This window comes from Podarcis tiliguerta, assembly GCF_965153285.1.
Source record: "Podarcis tiliguerta genome assembly, chromosome: 8".
In the NCBI taxonomy this organism is placed as follows: Eukaryota; Metazoa; Chordata; class Lepidosauria; order Squamata; family Lacertidae; genus Podarcis; species Podarcis tiliguerta.
The window spans coordinates 71166222-71187663 of NC_139541.1; the positions used below are offsets into that span (position 1 = coordinate 71166222).

At 43.4% G+C, this 21442-nt stretch overlaps 2 protein-coding genes across 2 annotated transcripts in view; both read left to right on the forward strand.

Annotated features, from left to right (window-relative positions):
• The window catches only part of LOC310684761 (protein NKG7-like), a 104465-nt gene that overhangs the window by 19973 nt on the left and 63050 nt on the right, over positions 1-21442 (forward strand). The gene's annotated exons all lie outside the window — the stretch shown is intronic.
• On the forward strand, positions 1068-19885 carry LOC310684769 (lens fiber membrane intrinsic protein-like). Its single transcript, XM_083456341.1, has 5 exons — positions 1068-1152; positions 15822-16049; positions 16314-16460; positions 17341-17454; positions 18637-19885. Exons 2-5 carry the CDS (start codon positions 15872-15874, stop codon positions 18675-18677), a joined length of 480 nt encoding a protein of 159 aa, XP_083312467.1. The 5' UTR covers positions 1068-1152; positions 15822-15871; the 3' UTR covers positions 18678-19885.

Below are 21442 nucleotides of genomic sequence, written 5' to 3' on the forward strand. Positions count from 1 at the left end.
CCAGAGCTGAGCTGGCGCATGGGCTCTGCGAACTCTGTGCATATAAATTCTGCCGTCCAGTCAGCGCTCCCTGCGCAGCTCTGCTGGGGCCAACCTGGGCAGAAAATGCAGAGTAGCAGCAGTCCTGCCGTCCGTGTGAGATAGAGGGATAAATCAAGTCCAGAGACAGTTTCTTGCTATCTCTAAAGGTTTATTTACAAGCCATAAATCAGTCTCATTCCATCGGAACTTTCCGGCATCTTTCCCGTGCTAAAAGCACACACAGTCTGTCTGCAGCGTTTCTCAGTCTAAAGTGAAAGCAACTTTCACAGACAAAGACGGACAAAGCCTGTGACATATGGCCCTGCGTCACGCCCCTCCCCAGATACAGGACACCAAGGAGTTTAACCCTATAGCCTCCAAACTCCACAAACTCTCCTCACCCTGTGCACATGCCAGGCGGCATTGCTGGTGAGGGATGGTGTGGTGCAGTGGGTTCTGTTGACCTTCCACACTGTGCCGCGCCTCCGCCCGTCATGCACACATATGTACTGTACCCAAAAAGCCCACTGTCTTTCAATGGATAATTGAACAAGAATGGATGCAAAATAAAGTGAGCTACAAATTGCATAAGCTCCAGGACATGCCCTAACAAAACACAACTCCTAGGGTACATGTCAAACTTCACCAGAGAGTGGAAAGATGGGGATTGAGACAGCCAAGGTAGCCCTAGGATTTGATTCAGTCTGCATTTGAATCACACTTTCTGTAACAGTACGCAAACTAAAACATCTTTCAAAACCCACACTTCTCTTTTCACAAAGGACTTATTTATAGACTGGCGGAGTTTCCATATGAGAATTGGTGCCTTATGGGAGATTGGGATGGGGTGGTCTCCCCAACACAGGATAAGACTTCAGAGAAGTTAGCCTTTGTTGCTCTGCCCACTTTTTGCCTTGCTATTGGCCAATGGCTTCTTGATCATTTCTGGAACACAGTGGCAATCCAGGTGAGTTGCACCATTTTCTCTTGCCTAATGCTGAAGGCCTATTGCAAGTTGTCTGTGTGTTGTAACCTTTGAAGACAGAGCAAAGTAGAAGCAGAGAGAAGGACTGAGCTGTGAGCTGGAGGCTTTTGGTGTGCAGGAACATCTCTCTGGAGATCTGACGTGGGGTAAGCAAATCTGTTGCCTGGAAGAGGGGCTTATACTGGTTGCCTTCACCTATGCTTAGCCTACTCTTGTTAGGAAATGCCATCAGTGATCTCTCCTCTAGAATGGAGGCAGAAAAGGCCAATGGATAGTTTGAAGGAGCAGCAGCAGGACCAGGAAGCTCTGAGACCCCAGCAAAGGTGTGGGCCTGAGCAGGTGTCCAATGCTGCCTTTCTCCAGTGGCACAACCAAAGGGAATTGAATATGTGCATCATTCTAACCTCTGATGGAACCAGTATCCAGAAAGAGCCTACAACCCCGCAATCCAGAAGTTCAGAAGTCAAAAGAAAGCACACTGATGCAGAGGGTCAGGGAAAAGAGATGAGGACCATCCACAGATAGGTGGTAACCTTTGATCAGAGGTGGGTATACTGCCCACCTCTGGTGAGCGGGTTGCGGAGTAAAAGCATGCCAGGGGCTTGTTCCAGGGTTCCTTTCACCTAGAGAAAGGAGGTGGAGATTCTGAGCCTGATGAGACAATAACCTCTTGATTTCTCTAGGAGAAAGGAATATTTTTCAGTAGCTGAATGCTGGCGGACTTTGGTACTTCGCATAACTGGAGGCGAGGAAATAGACTAAAAGCAATTGTTTTGAACCAGATTTTTGCAGTAAAATAGTTTTTTAAAAAATAAATAAATAAAAACTATCAACTTCTGAGATGTTTTATAGTGTTTTTAATATTCTGTTGGGAGCCACCCAGATGGGCAGAGTAGAAATAATAAATTATTATTATTATTACTGTCATACCTCGGGTTAAAGTAGCTTCAGGTTGAGCGTTTTCAGGTTGCGCTCTGTGGCGACCCAGAAGTAACGGAACAGGCTACTTCCAGGTTTCGTCGCTCATGCATGTGCAAATGCTCAAAATGACGTCACGCGCATGTGCAGAAGTGGCGAATTGTGACCCGCGCATGCGCAGAAGCGGGTAGAGTTCTGCTCAGGATGTGAATGGGGCTCTGGAACGGATCCCGTTCGCATCCAGAGGTACCACTGTATTATTATTATTATTATTATTATTATTATTATTATTATTACTTTTTCTGGGGGGGATGCAGGGGTAAGTATACCCCTAAACATGTTGTGAATCTAAGTTTGACCTCATTGAGGGGCAGTATTTCGATATGAGTAGGAAAATGACAATACCCCTAAACATTTTTTTAGAAAAAAAGCACTGATTATTATTAACCTGAAATGGAGCTGTATTAATTGCCTATCATAGTCTGCACACCTGAGGACATCTTCATGACAGCACAATGTGCTGTAGGCCTCTCGGCACATATGCAGATTTTAAACACACCCAAACGCAGACTGCAATTTATGTGGAATAATGTGCATGTCTCCCTTCCCCAGGTTCGTCATCTGAGCAGTCACAAGATCTGATCATTCTCACAATGCAGGCCCTGCAGATCGGCGCCATGATTTGCAGTTTCATCAGTCTTCTGCTCTTCCTCATTGCCCTGGGATCAGACCACTGGGTAGCAGATAGCAATAGAACCATTGGCCTCTGGAAATTTTGTGTTTATTATGGAGTCAATTCTGGTTGTAGGTCACTTGGGACGAATGTGAATAGTAAGATTTTTGTCTTCTGCTAAGAGTCCTAGTGGTGTGGTATTTAGCATTAACTTGAGTGCAGTGGGTTCCAGCACAAAATGGCTGCTATGGGCAGCATAAAAATGGTGATGGTACTCCATATCGCTGATTCCCATCTGATCTCCAAAAATCACGGACTTTACTGTGGTATAATATATGCAACAGGTGATCCATCAGGACACCACTTTTGTTTGCTGAGGAGTCCCCACTGGCACCAACTATAGGGGGCCCTGGACGCCTGGGTGCTTGGCACCCACACTGCGGGGCCTCCAATACGACTTCTGGAGCTTCGCGAGGCCCCAAAAAGTGCATTGGAGGCCTCACAGGGCTTCAGAAATTGCGTTCGAAGCCTTTCAGGGCCTCTGATGTGACTTCCAGTTTCTCAAGGAAGTCAGGTCAGAGGCCTTGCTGGCTGCGTTCAAGGCCTCAGACGTGACTTCCAGGACTCCCAGGTAATTGCTGCAGCATGCGCAACATAACATGACATCATGACATCACGGTGTGCCACTAGGCACTCATAATCGGGCCCAAGTTGGCGCCCCTGGGGGTCCCTGTCCATCACTATCAACCACAACCTTTCTGCATGCTGCAAAGGATCTTGGGATGACTGCACACTTAATTCGCACTGTGTTCTTGGCAGGCTTGCTGTGTCCCACTGCCGCTTCATGTGACATGTGTGTGTGTGTGTGTGTGTGTGTGTACTGCAGAGGGAGATTGGCAGTTTGGGACTAGTTTTTTGTGGTTTTTTAATGGACGTTGTCCCACTGTGACTAGCTTCACACTGAGGAACATCTGATAAGCTTGTAACAATACCCAGGACTCCACAAATTGCTTCTTAGTGGCACCTGAACCAGCAGGAGGAGGAGCAGTAGTCTGGTCAACTGCAAAGCAGCTAAAACTTCCACTATCATCTTCCTGCTTTGCTACTGCTCCCTGATGGAAGGAGAAGAGAGACGCTGGACCATCCTGCAGGACACTGGACCCACCTACCACTCATTTGCAACAGCTGGCCTTGAGACTTCTGGGTGGGGTGGAGATGTTGGTTCTATGCCAATGACTTTAGGATTAGGTGGAAGTGGAGGTTTTGTTTATTTGCTAATAAGTGGGTCAGAACATTGCTTTGTATGTGCCCCCCAATGCAATTTATGTTACATGAAATATTAAGGTATTATATGATATCTCTCTCCCCGCCCTCCCTTTTCACTCTATGGTATTATGTATTACTTGTCTTCCTTTTTTCGCTGTAAGTCGCTTGGAGACCTTCGGGTGAAAAAGCAACTGATAAGTCTAATAAATGAAATGAAAACAAAATGTTACCTCAGCTACCTGATGGCATCTCTCAGCATCTTAATAAAGATGTTAAACAGCATTGGGAGGAGAGGGCAGAATGAACACCTGTGGAACGTGGCAGGTGTTGCAACAGCTCAATAACCATCGTGCTGGGTAATAGGAGGCTGGTCTCTCAGGGACACGGGTGGTGCTGTGGGTTAAACCACAGAGCCTAGGACTTGCCGATCAGAAGGTCGGCGGTTCGAATCCCTGCGACGGGGTGAGCTCCCGTTGCTCAGTCCCTGTTCCTGCCCACCTAGCATGTCAAAGTGCAAGTAGATAAATAGGTACCACTCTGGCAGGAAGATAAACGGTGTTTCTGTGTGCTGCTCTGGTTCACCGGAAGCGGCTTAGTCATGCTGCTCACATGACCCGGAAGCTGTACGCCAGCTCCCTCGGTCAATAAAGCGAGATGAGCGCCGCAACCCCAGAGTCGGTCAAGACGGGACCTAATGGTCAGGGGTCCCTTTACCTTTACTCTCAGGGCAAATGGGGCATTGCCCCACCAACCTCATTCTGTTCTCAGCCAGCCCCCACCTGCCAGCCTCCTTACTTATAATGAGACACTTATTGTTGGACTTCCTGCCACCACCCCCACCACCGGTACACATAAGCATCAGCCACCAATGGTAACAGCCCCACTTTGCTCCATTCAGGTACTGACCCCCACAGGTAGGATTAGGAACAGCATCACAAAATGGTGCCCCACTGTGTCTAAATTAATTTTATTTATTTAAGTTGGGGGTTCTCTTGAAAAATACAGATTAATTCTGAAATGGAACAGGATACTTGCAAAATGGACGTGGAACAGATAAGGACTGATCTATCCATCCCAGGCATAAGGTATTACACAGGATGTCTGCAATTGTCCAATTTCATGGTAGCATTTAACCTCTTTCTTTCTTTCTTTCTTTCTTTCTTTCTTTCTTTCTTTCTTTCTTTCTTTCTCTCTCTCTCTCTCTCTCTCTCTCTCTCTCTCCCTCCCTCCCTCCCTCCCTCCCTCCCTTCCAGATTTTGTCCATTGTACCAGAGTCTTCATGCTGCTTGGGATGACTGCTGGAGCCATCTCTTGCCTTGGTCTTTGTGGCAAATATTTTGACTTCCAGCTTGGCTTCATCTCCAGGGCCAAGACCTCAGCTATAGCCAGCATTCTTGCAGGTATTATGGGGGGGGGGGGTTATAAGCATCTGCTTCTGGCAACCAGAGCACTTCTTCCAGCTGCTGCTTTTCACTAGCTGCAGCTTCCAGAATTTAATTTACCAGTAACTTTATATCCTAACATATTTTTTTCTTCCTAGCTGTTTGTGTCCTGATTGCCATGGCCAGCTACACAGGGCATATGGGATCACTGGCCAGTTATGGATGGTCTTTAGGCTTGGGCTGGGCCTCCTTTCCTCTCTTCCTTATAACTGGTGAGTATGTGTCAAATGGGAAACGCTGAATACGTGTGTCTGTACCTTGGCATGCAGTTGCCAGCTGCATTCTTTCATTAGCGAACAGTTTGAGGCTGATCTACATGTTTAGCATCATCATGTAGTCATGCCCCTGGCAGCGTGCCACATTGGCTGTGGGTAGAGGTTCACGTATTGGACAGTTTCCGGGTGTGACATGCCATACAATTCCACTCTCAGCAAAAGAGGAAGAGGGCGGAATGTGAACCAATCCCCTGGGTGTGCTGCTTTTCTGAAAGCATGGATTACTTCTGTATGTTTTGCATTGAAAAACGTTCGGAAATGTCTTTCTCCCTTCTTACCATCACTCTGAAGAAATCAGGTTTTCCCAGTTTCAGCTCGAAGGGCAGGAAAAACATCTAAATCAAGTTTGACCTAAGCGTGCGGCAGGACTTCCGGACTACGGAAATGCATTTGTACCAAACTTCAGCAATTTGCAATTCACTGCTCTTATTCCTTACAAACTCTCCCAGAGGCTTTGGCTGAGTACAGATGATATTCTATTCTAGAATGCATGGAGACAGAGTACTTGGTTTATCCACAGGCAATCTCGATCTATTCTTTTACTCCAAAGCACTTCTTGATAAATGGGTTTCATTCCAAAACTAAAAGCTCATTCCAGATTGGTTTTGCACAGTGAATCTATTTGAAAACCTATGAAAAAAGATGGAGGCATGTCTGGCAAGAGGAGTCCCTTGTAGAAGTCTCAAAATTATTATTATTATTATTATTATTATTAATTAATTAAAATTTGTATACTGCCCTATGCCTGTGGGTCTCAGGGTGCTTCACAAGATAAAATCACAATATAAAAACACAGAATACATAATCAAAATGAGAACTAAAACAACCCAATATCTCCCATCCCCACAACACATTAAAAAGGGGTCTTGGATGTCAATCCAAAATGCACAATGTAGTTCTGTGCCCATTAGAATGGCAGGGCTTTGACGATCCAGGCATGATCCCACTGATGTGCAAGGGAGGTAATGCTGGGGTCAGTGATCTGGATATCTCAGAGAGTGTTTTATTCTCCTTGACCTACTGCCCTAACCAGCTCCCTTTCTCTCCTGACAGGTGGGCTGGCTTTTCGCCTGAATACCGTGCCAGGGATCAGGTTTGATGGCGTTTCTAAGGCACAGAAGCTACAGACGTTTCTAGTGTGCTCATATAATTAAACAGACGTTTCTAGGGTGTTCTGTGTGTGAGGAAAGTTATCAAGGGAACAGAGAAGTGCAACTGGGACAGTCTCAGTGTGTTATCTCTTACCCAAAGACAAAGTGCTTTCAGGGATGTTTATAATTACAGGCCAAAAGGAGTCTCGTGTTATTCTACTCTTTCCTGTTCTTTTTCTCTCATTCTGTGCTGATTTGTATTTGCTAAATGTACATAGACATTTAAGTTTCGTTTTTTCTGTTAAATTGTGCAGCAACCGGATTTTTGAGAGAATTTTACCTTCCAGGGAGCTGGAATTGTACCACCAAGCTCATGTTATGCCTTTAGTAAACTTTTACTAATACTAATAATAGTATGTGGAATACCGCAGACTTTTTACAGCGGCTAGATTAAATGTCCTTGACTCCGCGATATTGTGGGGAAGGTATAGGGGAGTACCATACGCCCAGAGAACCTGTCATTGTGCCATGGGTGTGGTTGAGTCCACCGAACACATTCTCTTGACTTGTCCTTCTTATGCAGAGCTTAGACAAAATTTTATAGACCCACTTCTATGTCAATTTAGCTTCCTACCCGGAGAAAACCAGGTTTTACACTTGCTAAATAATGTCACTAGAGCTATACCTTCCTTGGTGGCCAAATTTCTTTTTTTATGGGGCTATCTGTTTAACCCATTTTAGTGTTGGCTAAGTTTTAAAAATCTTTTTCGATGTTTTAACTGTGTACTGACAAATGTTCCTTTTTCTGACAGACGGTCGAATAAAAAGGTTGATGATACTAATAGAGTTTACTGAGTCTGAGGTTGTTGTTGTTTTGAATTACACATCATCTTGCAAGCTATTCTACTCTGCTGCCAACCAAGCAGGCGTGGCTGGGGTCATTTGAGCACAAACCCTGACAAACTGACATGCATTCTACTAATATTTATCCAGAGCACATTCCAATGTATACTTAGCAGAGTAAAAACTGAAACACATTGCAGGCTTCCCAATAAAGAGACCAGAGGCAATTAAGATTTCATCCAGCAGAGCAGAGAAGGCAAATGAGCATAATGGTCACAAATCCAATACATTCAGGATTGGCACTGTCCATAAGAAATCCAGTTGCAGCAGACTTAATTTAAACTTACAATAACTTATAATAAAACTAAAACTGTAACACTAAGTGTTATGTACTGAAGTTCTCACCCTGGGCCAGCAGGGGGATACTGTAGATACTTCAGGTCCACATATGCAAATAAGGGATCAAAAGTGACGTTCAGTGATTGGATAGTTACAGAAAATGGTTACTGTTGCATTCTAGTGGAGCTCTGTATAAGCAGGCTGGCTGAACCCTTCAGTTCAGTTCTGTTCTGGCCTGTGAATAAACAAGAGCTGTTTGAAGAATCGCTATGTCGTCTGATATGTTCACCAACAACTTAACACTAAGCATACTATATACAGAACAGTACACCAAAAGGACGTGGGTGGCACTGTGGTCTAAACTACTGAGCCTCTTGGGCTTGCCGATCAGAAGGTCAGTGGTTCGAATCCCCGTGAGGGTGTGAGCTCCCATTGTTCTTCCTCTGAGAGGGAGAACTGCGCAGCGCCCCTTCAGCGACGCACCTGTCCTGGAAGCCAGAGGAGGAACAGAAGGGACTCCTTCTGTTCTTCCTCCAGCTTCGCTGAAGGGGCACTGCGCAGTTCTCCTTCTCAGAGAGGGAGAACTGCGCAGCACCCCTTCAGCGACTCGCCTGTCCTGGCTTCTGCCTTAGCCATGCGCAGCCTCTTTGGGCAGGGGGAGCCTTCATCCCAGAAGCCAGAACAACCACACAGTATCCCAGAAGCCAGATCCCTCTTGCTGTTCTGGCTTCTGGGATTCAGAATATTTTTTTCTTCTTTTCCTCCTCCCAAAACTAGGTGCGCCTTATGGTCTGGTGCGTCTTATGGAGCGAAAAATACGGTAATGCCCTCCAAATGCTATTGTGCTACAACTCCTATCATCCTTGTCCATTGGCCAAGCAATATTATTATTCCTTCAGTGGTTGGGTTAAATGAATGTGCTGGCTAAAGGAATGGATTTTACTCAAAGATATTCAACTATTAGACTTGGAAGGGCATGATATTAAGTATGGATGGCATGCCGGTCTCTGGTATGAGAAAGTGAAAATATATAAAAACTTTTCAAACCACGTGATTAGAAAAAACCTACACAGAGTTTGGGAAAAACATAAAAAACTGATTAGAAAGGAAATCACCGTTGTGGCTATCCCCAGTGGATGCGATAGCAAGGAATGAAATTATCATGGACCATCAGTGGATAACCTACAGAGATCTCTTAAAGAGAACAGGAGCGCAGACTGAAAGAAGAGATAAAGAATCAAGTGGTGGATTGACTTCAGATTCACCAACTTAATGAACTATTTAAGATGGACAAAAAATTGGGTTTGCTGACCAGAGTTCCCAGTTTGAAATGGAACTTTTATGAACTAAAGAGAAAACATTGCCTAAAATGTACAGGCTGCTGCTAGAATGGGAAAAGAAAGGCGAATTTGTGAAACCCAGTACAATTAATTGGGCAAGGGATGTGGGACAAAATAACTGAATTTGCATTCTGGGAGAAATTATGGGAAACAGACCTGAAATACACTGCATGTTATTTACTGAAGGAAAACCTCATGAAAATGATCCACAGATGGTATTTAACGCCAAGCAGATTAGTGAACATGTTTGGAGCTGGGAGTATAAAGAGGGAGAAGGGTCATATTACCACATGGGTTGGCTGTGCAAAGTTATTAAGGAATTCTGGGAAATGATATATAACGAATTAAAAAATAAAAATAAAAGAACATTTCCCAAGAAACCAGAAGCCCTTTTTTGGGGAATGGTGGCAACAGAAGGGCTCCCCCCCCAAAAATCTGTTCATATGCCATTACAGCAGCTCGAATTTTGCTTGCACAAAAATGGAGAGCAAATGATGTACCGACTAGAGATGACATTTCAAGATGCTGGAATATGTGGAGTTAGCAGCTCTGACTAGTAAGATACGAGAACAAGATGGTCAAGAATATAAAAAGGGCTGGAAAATGTTGAGTATTTTTTTTTAAATCACTATATATATGTAAACAGATTAGCAGATCTTGAATACATTCAGCAGTGTAAGAGAAAGCAGGAGATAAAGAGTAAGAAGAGTAGATTTCGGCAACTTAGAATATGCAGAAGTAGAAAACAAAAGAAACCAGGGAAGGAGGGGAAGGGAAGTCTATATGTGGGGGTGGTTTTTTGTTTGTTTCTCTGTTTGCTATCAGTCATTTGTAGTTTCTTTTTCTATTCCTTTTGCTTTTTTTACATGTTCCTTTTGAATAGTTTGTAAGGATGCAAATAAAATTATAATAAAAAAGGTAAGGAATGAGTAAGATGGGCACCTTGTATGAATCAAGCAGAAAGGAATTATCTATGAATTGCATTATTTGCTTTGAGTCTTTGGCCTTCAAATTCTGTATGTTTTGTATGTGCACATGACTATTGTGATTCTTCTGATTGTCTCACAGCTTGTGGCTTTAATAAAGAACATTTTTAACAAGAGCACCCAGATTCCCAAGCCTAAAAGGCAACATCCATTTCCGCACATTCAAGGCATCAATGACTGTGCATGCTTGCATAGAGGGCGGTCGGTATCATGTCTCATCCTGCATAAAACAGACCTTCAGGTCTGGAAGGACAAATGCTTTGGAAGTAAACGCTTTGGGAAGATATAAATTGAATGGATAAACAAGCAAGAATACAAAGGATACAAAGTAAAGTGAGCTATAAATTAGATAAGCTCCAGTAGGTTCCCTAACAAAACTCAGCTCCTAGTCCATCTTCACCAGCAGCTGGCTTGGTCATGACCACAGAATGGAAGACGGCTCTATGGGGAGCTGACTTCTGGCACCAGGCCACTCTGTGTTACAAAGATGTCTGCAAACATGACAAGAAGGTTGCCAATATCAATACCACCCTGTGGGAATCCCTTGCAGAATTATGTGTCCCTAATTTACTGCAAGGGACGCGGGTGGCGCTGTGGGTAAAACCTCAGTGCCTAGGACTTGCCGATCGTCAGGTCAGCAGTTCGAATCCCCGCGGCGGGGTGCGCTCCCGTTGCTCGGTCCCAGCGCCTGCCAACCTAGCAGTTCAAAAGCACCCCCGGGTGCAAGTAGATAAATAGGGACCGCTTACCAGAGGGAAGGTAAACAACGTTTCCGTGTGCTGCGCTGGCTCGCCAGATGCAAGCTTGTCACGCTGGCCACGTGACCTGGAAGTGTCTTTGGACAGCGCTGGCCCCCGGCCTCTTAAGTGAGATGGGCGCGCAACCCCAGAGTCGGACACGACTGGCCCTGATGAGCAGGGGTACCTTTACCTTTACCTTTTAATTCACTGCACAAAGCAGAAACAGGGAACCTCAGACAGAGGCACTCAGGACTCTTTCTGAGTCACATTTCTCCCATCATGCTCTTTGCTTGCCTGCATAGGGAAGTAACGTGAGTGTATTTGAAAAGTAGTCTGCTTATCTGAAGGTACAATTAACCTTTGTTCATTTCCCCCTTTTTTGCCTTGAGGTGGAACTATTAATGTAACAGTCATCCAGGCAGGATACTTCCTCTCCTCTTGCTAATGCTGAAGGACTGATCTGTGAGCTGACGACTTTCAGTGTGCAGCAACATCTCTCCGGAGATCTGACGTGGGGTAAGTAAATGTCTTGCCTGGAAGAGGGGCTTATCTTGGTTGCCTTCACCTATGCTTAGCCTACGCATGTTAGAAAATGCCATCAGTGATCTCTGATCACTGAGAAGTTCTGCTGTGGCTCTGTGATTGGAGGAACCTCCCCCCCCCTTGAGAGGACAATTATGACAATGGGAGAGGTGAAATACCTCAGAAAAATAGTGGGAAAGATAAATTGGAATGTATGGGTACGGAAGGGAGAGCGGGTTGATTGGGATGGGGAATGGGTTAGATAAGTATCCTGACACGAGACCAGAAATTAAGAGCTACATTTAACTCTTGGATAACGAAATAAGGATTTCAACTTTAAACGTTAAAGGACTGGGGTAGAGTATGAAAAGGAGGGTAGAAACATTACTGAATAAAGATAAAGCAGATATAATATTTTTACATGAAACGCATCATACAAAAGAGGGGGTTAATGAACTCAAACTGAGAGGTATAAATAATTATGAGAAAGCATAGGGTACTTCAAAATCAAGAGGGGTAGCAACTATAATTTCAAAGAGCTTTGGGTTTAGTATATTAAAGGTGAAGAAAATCCTGAGGGAAGATACGTTATAATCCAGGGAACAATGGCAGTGGAAGAATACACTATGATTAATATTTAAGCTCCTAATGAAAATCAGGTGGAATTTTTTGATAAAGTGTTTAAAGGAAATGGAGGACATTCAAAAAAGCTATGTGATTATAGCAGGAGATTTCAATATGGTATTAGATAAGTAAAATCCTACCCCAGAGGAAAGATGTAATAATGCTACAGGATTAGCTAAAACTGAGAGTGATTGGGGGAGGGGGGAAGAAGAAATTTTCTTTCTTCTCACCAATGCATAAGATCTATTCAAGGATTGATTATATCTTTGTTTAAAAAAACTTAGTACCTAAAAATAACAAATATGGAAATTGGAAGATAAACCTAGAAAGTAGAGATAGAGAGGTTATGGAACAACCAATTTCAGAAAAAGAAATAGAGGAAGTTATAGGTAAACTAAAAGGGGGGAAAGCCCCAGGAGCAGATGGAATGGGAAGAGAATATTATAAGGTATTTAAAAATATATTGGTTCCTAAATTAAAAATATTAAATAATTCAGTAATAGAGAGTGAGAGGATCCCTCTATCATGGGAACAATCAATAATTACCTATATTCCAAAACCAGGAAAAGATATGAATGACCCAGGATTGTATAGACCGATTTCCCTAAAAAATTAAGATGCTAAAATATTGACTGCAATAATGTCAAAAAGGATGAATAATTTTATGTACAAATATATAAATAAAAACCAATATGGCTTTGTAGCAAGAAGACAGACGTCTAGTTTAACAGGAAAAGCGCTGAATGAAATAGATATAATAAGAAATAAATTGAAAGCTGGTGTAGTAGCATTGGGTATTTGTAAGGCATTTGACTGTGTAGAATAACCTGTGGTAAAATGATTATAGAAAGTTTAGGATTTGGAGAGTGATTTAAGGGATTAATAAATCAATTATACTTGAGGAACAAGGCATATCTCGTAGTGAACAATGGTATAACGGAACAAATAACACTAGCCCAAGGTACAAGACAATTTTTGTATTTTATTTGTATTGATCATTGAAACTCTGGCCAATGTAATTTGAGAAGATAGAAATATAAAAGGAATAAGCAATAATGGGAAAGAGAAAATAAGTTTATTTGCAAATGACACCTTGCTAACAATAAAAAATCCGTTGGGAAATATACAGGTAATACAGGCACATTTGGGGGGGAAAACTGGGTTAAAGCTGACTGAAAGTCCAAAGGTAGCCTTGTTATCAATTTATGATGAGGTGGAAAGTTCACAGGCTATGAAGGACTTGCTCACAAATTTATTGGTATAAAGAGGTGTGGGATACATAGTAGCTATTAATGATAAATGAACATGTGTGGATGATTTTGAGGAGATATGGAAAGTATTTGTGGAATTTGTACTGTTAAAACGGAAAGGGGTCAAACCACCGCAGGAGGTGTAGATATTTTGGGAGGTTGGATAGTTACAATGGAATGGTCTGAGGGGCGGGGTGCACATTTCTATTTTTATTTATTTCTTATTATTACTTTGTCAAAAATAAAACAAATAATTCAGTGATCTGTCCTTTAGAAGGAAGGCAGACTCATAAAGGGCCAGTGGATACTTAATGGTTTAAAGGAGTAGCAGGGGCAGGAAGTTCAGTAAACCCAGCAAAGGTTGTGGGCCTGAGCAGGTTTCCAACGATGCCTATATACAGTGGCACAAACAAAGGGTATTGCATATGTGCCTCATTCTAATCTCTCTAACGGAACCAGTATCCAGAAAGAGCCTACAACCCCGCAATCCAGCAGTTCAGAAGTCAAAAGAAAGCAGAGGGTTGAGGAAAAGAGAAGAGGACCATCCACAGAGAGGTGGTACCCTTTGATAGCAGGTGGGCATACTGCCCACCCCTACTGAGTAGGTGGCATAGTTGAAGCATGCCAGGGTCTTGTTCCACAGATGACTTTCACCTAAAGAAAGGAGGCGGTGATTCTATTAGATTGCCATCAAATTGCCATTTGTGCTTAACTGCTTGTCAAATACCATCATTTGGTCTTGGCATAATCGGCACATGGCGTTTCTTTATTACATACTTCCCCAAACAATTTCAACCATCTCCTTATGCAATTTAAGGTCTGGGATAACAGGAGCATGTCATCTGCTTATAGCAGCATTTTTAATTTTAGCAAGTTGGTCAATGGTGTTATTTACATATACAGTGGTACCATGGCTTACAAACACTTCAGGTTACAAACTGTTAACCCGGTAGTAGTACCTCAGGTTAAGAACTTTACCTCAGGATGAGAACAGAAATCATGCGGTGGTGGCATGGCATCAATGGGAGGCCCCATTAGCTAAAGTGGTAGCTCAGGTTAAGAATGGTTTCAGGTTAAGAACGGACCTCCGGAATGAATTAAGTTCATAACCAGAGGTACTACTGCATGTTAAACAAAAAGGGAGCTGGCAAACAACCTTGTCTAACTGCTCTGGCTGAGTCTATTGGCCCTGGCAACTGGCCTTCTCAGTCTACTCTGACTGGAAGCTTAAAGTTCTTAATTTAAACTCAGCAGAGGCGCCTGTCTGTCCAAGTCTCCAGTTTTCTCCATAAAAAGTCTTCTTTTCTGTCAAAGGCTAAGGTCAAGTCAATGAAGGTGAGCGATGAGAGAAGGGAGGGAGGGAAGGAGAGCAGATATATGCCATTTGGTTATTCATCCTGAGCCAAACACCATTCACAGAAATGACTCCTGAGTGAATGGATGGCAATTTGTTTGGTTCTCTTCATGTCTTCCTCCTCTCCCACCCTACCCTTCTGTTTCAATTCCATTAACCCACTAAGTGGGGCACAAACAGGTACAAAGCAAAGGTAGTTCTGGGGTGGTTGCAGCATGAGACAATGGAGTTGTGTGGGGAGGGAGGGGGGGATGCAGGTGTGTGCCCGTGATTGACACTGCAACCCTCAGTTCAGGCATATAATTTTTCTAGCCAATGTGTCCATCAATCTGATAGATCTTAATATACAAAAGATATAGAAGTGAGGCATACAAACCCCACAAAGGTCTCTATCACTATCCACATATTTTTATCTGAATGCAGAGCTACAAAAGAGTGTCAACACTTCATGGGAAGGATTCATAGAGCTGTGGATATAGGGTGGTATATAATTTCAATAAATAAATAAAAAATATAATTATAAATGTATTTATTCAGCTACTGCTATATTGCAGGCAAACGATGTCAAAAGATGGAGGAGACCCAGTAAAGTATTGATATTCTTTGTAAAAAAATCATTTAAAAATCGTTTATACACCTCCAGTGTCAAAGACCAAGGTAAAGAGGTGTGTCTTAATTCACCAAAAGCCATATAATGATGGTGCAAGACTCACACCTGTCAGGAGGGAGTGTCACAGCTTTAGAGCAGTCCACGAGAATGCCATCTCCAAAGCCATTATCCATCAAGTTTTTGAAGGAGCTGGGAAAAACCAAGAGGGCAAAGCATATTACAGTTGCTAAGCAACAGGCAGGTAAACTTAGTAAGTGGTCCACCAAGGTGCTCAGCGGTTTTCAGAGGATCAAGGTGGGAATTATTTTGGGAGGAGGGACCACTTATGAGAACAGGGTGGTGAAAGGCAGCACAGTTTGTTTGTTTTCTGTTTACCTTGTGCCCTGAGAACCTGAAACAGAGAAATATTAAATGTACAGCCGGAGGACATCTTCGCCACAGCACTATCTGTGGTAGGCCTCTTGTCACATATGCAAATTTTAAGCACACCCAAACATAAACTGCAACCTATGTGGAATAATGAGCTTGTCTCCCTTCCCCAGGTTCGGCATTGCAGTTACGCTGAGCAGTCACAGATCTGACCATTCGCACCATGCAGGCCCTGCAGATTGGCGCCGTGGTTTGTGCTTTCGTCAGCCTTCTGCTGCTCCTCATTGCCCTGGGCTCAGACTACTGGCTGGAAAATGAAGTGAGCTACACTGGCCTCTGGAGAACTTGTGTAAATATTGGATTAGTTGAAAGTTGTGGTTCATTTGGGATGGATGTGAGAGGTAAGCTTTTTGTCTTCTGCTCAGAGTACTAGTGGTGTAGTACTCAACCGTAACTTGGGGGGGGGGGCGGGGGGCAACTGACAGTTCCCCAACTCCCTGAAAATTCAGTGTGACTAGGGATAACACATTCACTCCATGCTTTTTTTTGGGGGGGGGGGGGGCGAGGAATTAATGTTTTGATTCAAGTGCAGTGGGTTCAAGCACAAAATGGCTGTTGTGGGAATTTAACCTCCTCCTTCCTTTCTCTTCCTTCCTTCCTGAAAGATTATGTCCATGCTACCCGAGCCTTCTTGTTCTTCGGGATGATCGCTGGAGCCATCTCTTGCATTGGTCTTTGTGGCACCTTTTTTAGCGTGAAATTTGGCTCCATCTCCAAGGCCAAGACTGCAGCCATAGCCAGCATTGTTGCAGGTATTATGGGGGGTCATAAGCATCTGCTTCCAGTCAGTTCAAGCCCCTCAAGCCCCTGAACACAAAGCTGTAGACTGTGCCAAGCTGAAATGTCCACCCAATATGTTCTTACTTGAATCCAATGAAGTTATACTCTGAGCAGACCCACTGAAATCAATAATGAAAGGTGCTATCCAATAGCCCTCTGTCCACCTCCAGGGTTTTGTGACCCACCTACCACATCTCCACTGGATATGTAGCGGGGGTGTGGGGAAGCAGGATGATCAGCCCCAATTCCTGGCTGGTGCTTCAGTCAGGTTTAGCTCAAGCCCAATGCTATGGCATGTGGGCGGTGAGATTGGTTCCAGATCCAAGGGATGCTGGGCCAGCTCAGCCCTGCTTTCTCCTTCCCCTGGAAGCACATCCAATGAATATGTTTCAAAGGTGGAATCAGGAACTTCCTGCAGCCAATGGGAAGCCACGCTTTGGTTTCAGAACTTTTTGGAATTCAAAACGACTTCCGGAACGGATTCCTTTCGACTTCCAATATATGACTACTACTACTACTAAGTTATATATTTATAGGCTGCCCATCTGTCTGGGTTGCTACAGCCACTCTGGGTGGCTTCCAACAAATGACAACACTATAAGACATCAAAAATTATAAATAACTAAAATGTGAAAACAATTTTTTTAGAAAAAATTATAAATAAAAAATAGTTTAAAACAACAATGCTTAAATACAATAAGTTCCACTTGGTCCCCGACTCCATCCCTGTAGCAATCTGGCAACCAGGGCACATCTTTCAGCCACTGCATTTCACTAGCTGCAGCTTCAGGGTCAGCATAGAACATTGAATGTACAATCAACTTTATATCTTAATGTATTTTTTCTTAATAGCTCTTTGCGTCATGATTGCCATGGCCACCTTCACAGGGTGTGCGGGAACACTGTTCAGTTATGGATGGTCTTTTGGCTTGGGCTGGGCCTCCTTTCCTCTCTTCCTTATAACTGGTGAGTATGTGTCAAATGGGAAATGCTGAAAATGTGCGTCTTTATTTAAAGCTTTGCCTTCGCATGGAGTTGGTAGCTGTTTATTTCATTACAGAACAGTATGGGGCTGAGCTACACATTTAGCATCATCATGTGGTCGTGCCCCTGGCAGTGTGCCACTTTGGCAGCGGATGGAGGCTCATATATTGATCAATTTCCTGGTGTGACATGCTGTGCACACAATTCCACTATCAGCAAAAGAGGAAGAGGGTGGAACGTGACACAATCCCCTGGGTGTGCTTCTTTACTGCAAGCATGGATTACTTCTGGGTTTTTAGGCCTTGAAAAGCATTCAGAAATGTCTTTCTCCCTTCTTACCAAAACTCGGAAGGAATCAGGTTTCCCCAGATTCCACTCGAAGGGCAGGAAAAACATCTGAATTAAGCTTGATCTAAGTGTGTCAGTAGGATTTCTGGACTACGGAAATGCATTTGTGCCAAACTTCAGGAATTCACTAGCCTTATTCCTTACAAATGCTCCCAGAGGCTTTGGCTGAGTAGAAATGATATTATATTCTAGAATGAATGGAGACAGACTATTTATGTCATTCACAGACAAAGTGCATTTATTTTTTGATCCCGAAAAGAATTTCTTGATAAATGGGTTTATGACTAACTAACTAACTAACTAACTAACTAACTAACTAACTAACTAAATCCTGCCCATCTGGCTGTGTTTCCCCAGCCACTCTGGGCAGCTTCCAACAAAATATTAAAAATACAATAAAACACAACATTAATAACTTCCCTAAACAGGGCTGCCTTCAGATATCTTCTAAAAGTCAGATAGTTGTTTATTTCCTTGACCTCTGATGGGAGGGCATTCCACAGGGCTGGTGCCACAACCTACAAGTAAAAAAGCTCATTGCAGATGAGCATTGTCTCACAATGCATCTGTCTGAATACTTATGAAAACAGATGGAGGCATGCCTGGCAAGAAGAGTCCCTTGTAGAAGTCTCAAAATGAATCATGAATTCTGTGGGAGAGAACTGGGCCTGTTAGAATGGCAGGGCTTTGAGGATCAGGGCATGATTCCCCTGATGAGAAAGGAAGGTCATGCTGGGATCAGTGATCTGGATATCTCAGATAGTGTTTTATTTTCCACTGGCTATGCCCTCACCAGCCCTTTTTCTCTCCTGATAGGTGGGCTGGCCTTCCGCGTGAATCCTGCTGCAACAGAATGAGGAAAAGAGTGTGCTACAATTTCAGATGAGCTATGTTGATGTCACAAACACAGTCTACAATGGAACAAGTTGGACCTTGAGGAAATGACTATACTTTCATGATGAAGATGACACATTATACAATAGGAATGGCGTTAAGGAATGGCAAATTCACAGCACATTGCAATCCGTTAACTGAATACTGAACCAGCCAACTTAGTGCGCTCCAAATGTTGTTTTGTTACAAATTAGGGCTGCCAAATCTTCTAAACCAAAGAAGAGGACATAAAAAAATCATCATAAATAAATAATGATAATAATAATAAGGGGGACGGTAGGCTTTGTGAAACTGCTCAACTGAGCAGTTAAAGTGCTGGGCTGGGGACTCTGTAAAACTGTCTGGCTGTGGGGAGCGCGGTTGCCACTCCTTGCAGCTGAGCACTTAAAGGAGTCCCCAGCCTGGCACTGGTTTGCCCATGAGCAAGGGGAGCACTGGGGCTGGCTCAGCTGGGGATTGGGACCTCTCCTGTGCCCCAGCTGAACCACGCAAAGGAGCCCTGACGCTCCTCCCGCTCTGAGGCATGCTGCTTGCGCTTGCAGGGCACAGCTGTTCATGCTCCTGGAAGGCAGTTCCCGAGCGCACGTGTGCTTTGTCTAAAACCAAAAAAACCCTGGATATTTTGGCAATTAAAAAAATCCCCCCGGACGGTGTTTTCACCCTTTAAATACAAGATATGTCCTGGAAAAACTCGACGTATGGCAACCCTAGTTACAACTCCCATCAACCTTGTCCATTGGCCTTTGACCATGCTAGCTGGGGCAGAATGGAGCTGGAGTTCACCAACATCTGAAGAGCAACAGGCAGGCTACTCCCAATTTAGAAATAAACCCTTTTTGTTCCCCTAAAAACATTTCTTTTTAGAGGTTATAAAATATCTACAGTACAGTATTGGCTAAACACATGCTAGTATTACGAATTAAGAATGATGTTAAGCAATATTATTATTCATTCAGTGGCTGGGTTAAAGTAAGGAATGAGAAAGACGGGTATCTTGTATGAATCAAGCAGAACGAAATTATCTATGGATGACATTGTTTGTTTTGAGTTTGGGCCTTCAAATTCTAAATATTGTGTATGTGCAAATGACTATTGTGATTCCCCTGTTTGTCTCATAGCTTGTGCTTTTAATAAAGAATATTTTTAAGGCAAGCACACAGATTCCCAAGCCTAAAAGGAAACCTCATTACAAAGACAGAAATATGCTTTTGGATTTACAGGCAACCTTCCATTTACGCATGTTCAAGGCATACACGACTGTGCTTGCATGCATCACCGCGAACCCAGAAGTGGCACGGAAAGGAGGGAAACGGCCCTAAAAGAGCATGGAAATGACAAAAACAGTGCGAAAACGGTGTCTTGCAATCCCAGGAGCCTTTTGCACTGCGGTTTGAGGCCTGCAGAGAGTTTGAGTTTGAGAAAGGAGATTTGGAGGGAGCAATTGTGGTGGAGTTTGGTTGAGTTTTGGGTTACCAAAAGGGTTTTTCAAGGGTTCCTGAGGTTTAGAGAGTGCTAGCATACTTTTTCAATGGTTTTCTGCACCTGCAAACATCCCTGCAAAGACAACTGATGCAGCACAACTATTATCTACATTTCTCACATGTCCCTGCATTTTTCTCTGTTGTTTATTCCCAATATCAAAATTCCCATCCAAACCCTTTATCGTTATCACAGTCACTGTTATGTGACTTTCAATCGTGTTTAACAAATCCACATATATGTTGACATGCAACAGGAATTTTATTGTTGTTGTTGTCAGTCATTTTCAGCATTGTACTCCCTCGAAGGGTTCCTTCTTCATTCCAAGCTCCTATCTCTAAAGTTCTGGGCTGTCTTCCAACTTTCCTTTGTTTAATAAAATTCAGAGTAATTTTTCGAGTCTCTTAACGAGCAGATGTTTCCCGAGTCCAATTAAAGATGTCCCGTAGACAGCAATGCCATCGAATATATTCCACAATTAATAATTGTTTGATTCCTCTAAAATCCAAGCTTGCTCTCCCTGAGCCCTAGGGAAAGCTCGCCAAGACCAAAGATTCACCTTCACTTTAATAATTGATATACGATGAAAATCCATACAAGCAGATGCAGTTTTTGTGTGAGATATACCCCAGTTGTAATCCATCAGCTAACTGCACCACAGTTCGGCATTTTATCATCCCAAGCTGAAAGCATATCAATCTAGTTTTCACCAGTTCTGATTAGAGCCCTCCACAGATGACCGCGCCATGAAGCATCAAATTCTCAGGTTTTTATACAGTTCCTCCTGCATTCCATTTGATTAATTAGATCTTTCTTAATGAGGCTTGCCAAATCGTGAAATAGCAAGTATAGAAAGGAAACAGCCACTCACCTCACATAAACCGTAGAAAAAGCTGAAAGTCCTTCTCAGTTCAAAGCTTGGTACTCAGTGACTGAATTACTTAGCAGGTCTTTTTTTGTCTCCTTCTTCCAGAACACGCCTGTTTGTAAGTTCAGATTTAATTAATTTTTAAAGAACAGGGATGCTCATGGCGATGGCTCTGGAGAGTTTCCAATTTTTGCAGTGCTCAACACCCAGCGTCCCTGCCCCCACCTTCTGTAGCGAGTGGCAGTTATCAGATGATCCGTGGGTGACGGCCAGTCCCCCCCACCCGGGGGGGGGGGCAGGGATAATTACTCCCATATTACCCCTGAATTCCTGCATGACTGGAGTGCAGTGCCATGGAAAACAGCCAAACGCCATGGCGAT

Bases quoted from the DNA above. Each gene is read 5' to 3' on its own strand.
- LOC310684769 (XM_083456341.1), top strand. From the start codon at position 15,872: ATGCAGGCCCTGCAGATTGGCGCCGTGGTTTGTGCTTTCGTCAGCCTT. The intron at 16,050-16,313 runs GTAAGCTTTTTG...CCTTCCTGAAAG, and splicing joins ATTTGGGATGGATGTGAGAG to ATTATGTCCATGCTACCCGA. The intron at 16,461-17,340 runs GTATTATGGGGG...TTTTCTTAATAG, and splicing joins CATAGCCAGCATTGTTGCAG to CTCTTTGCGTCATGATTGCC.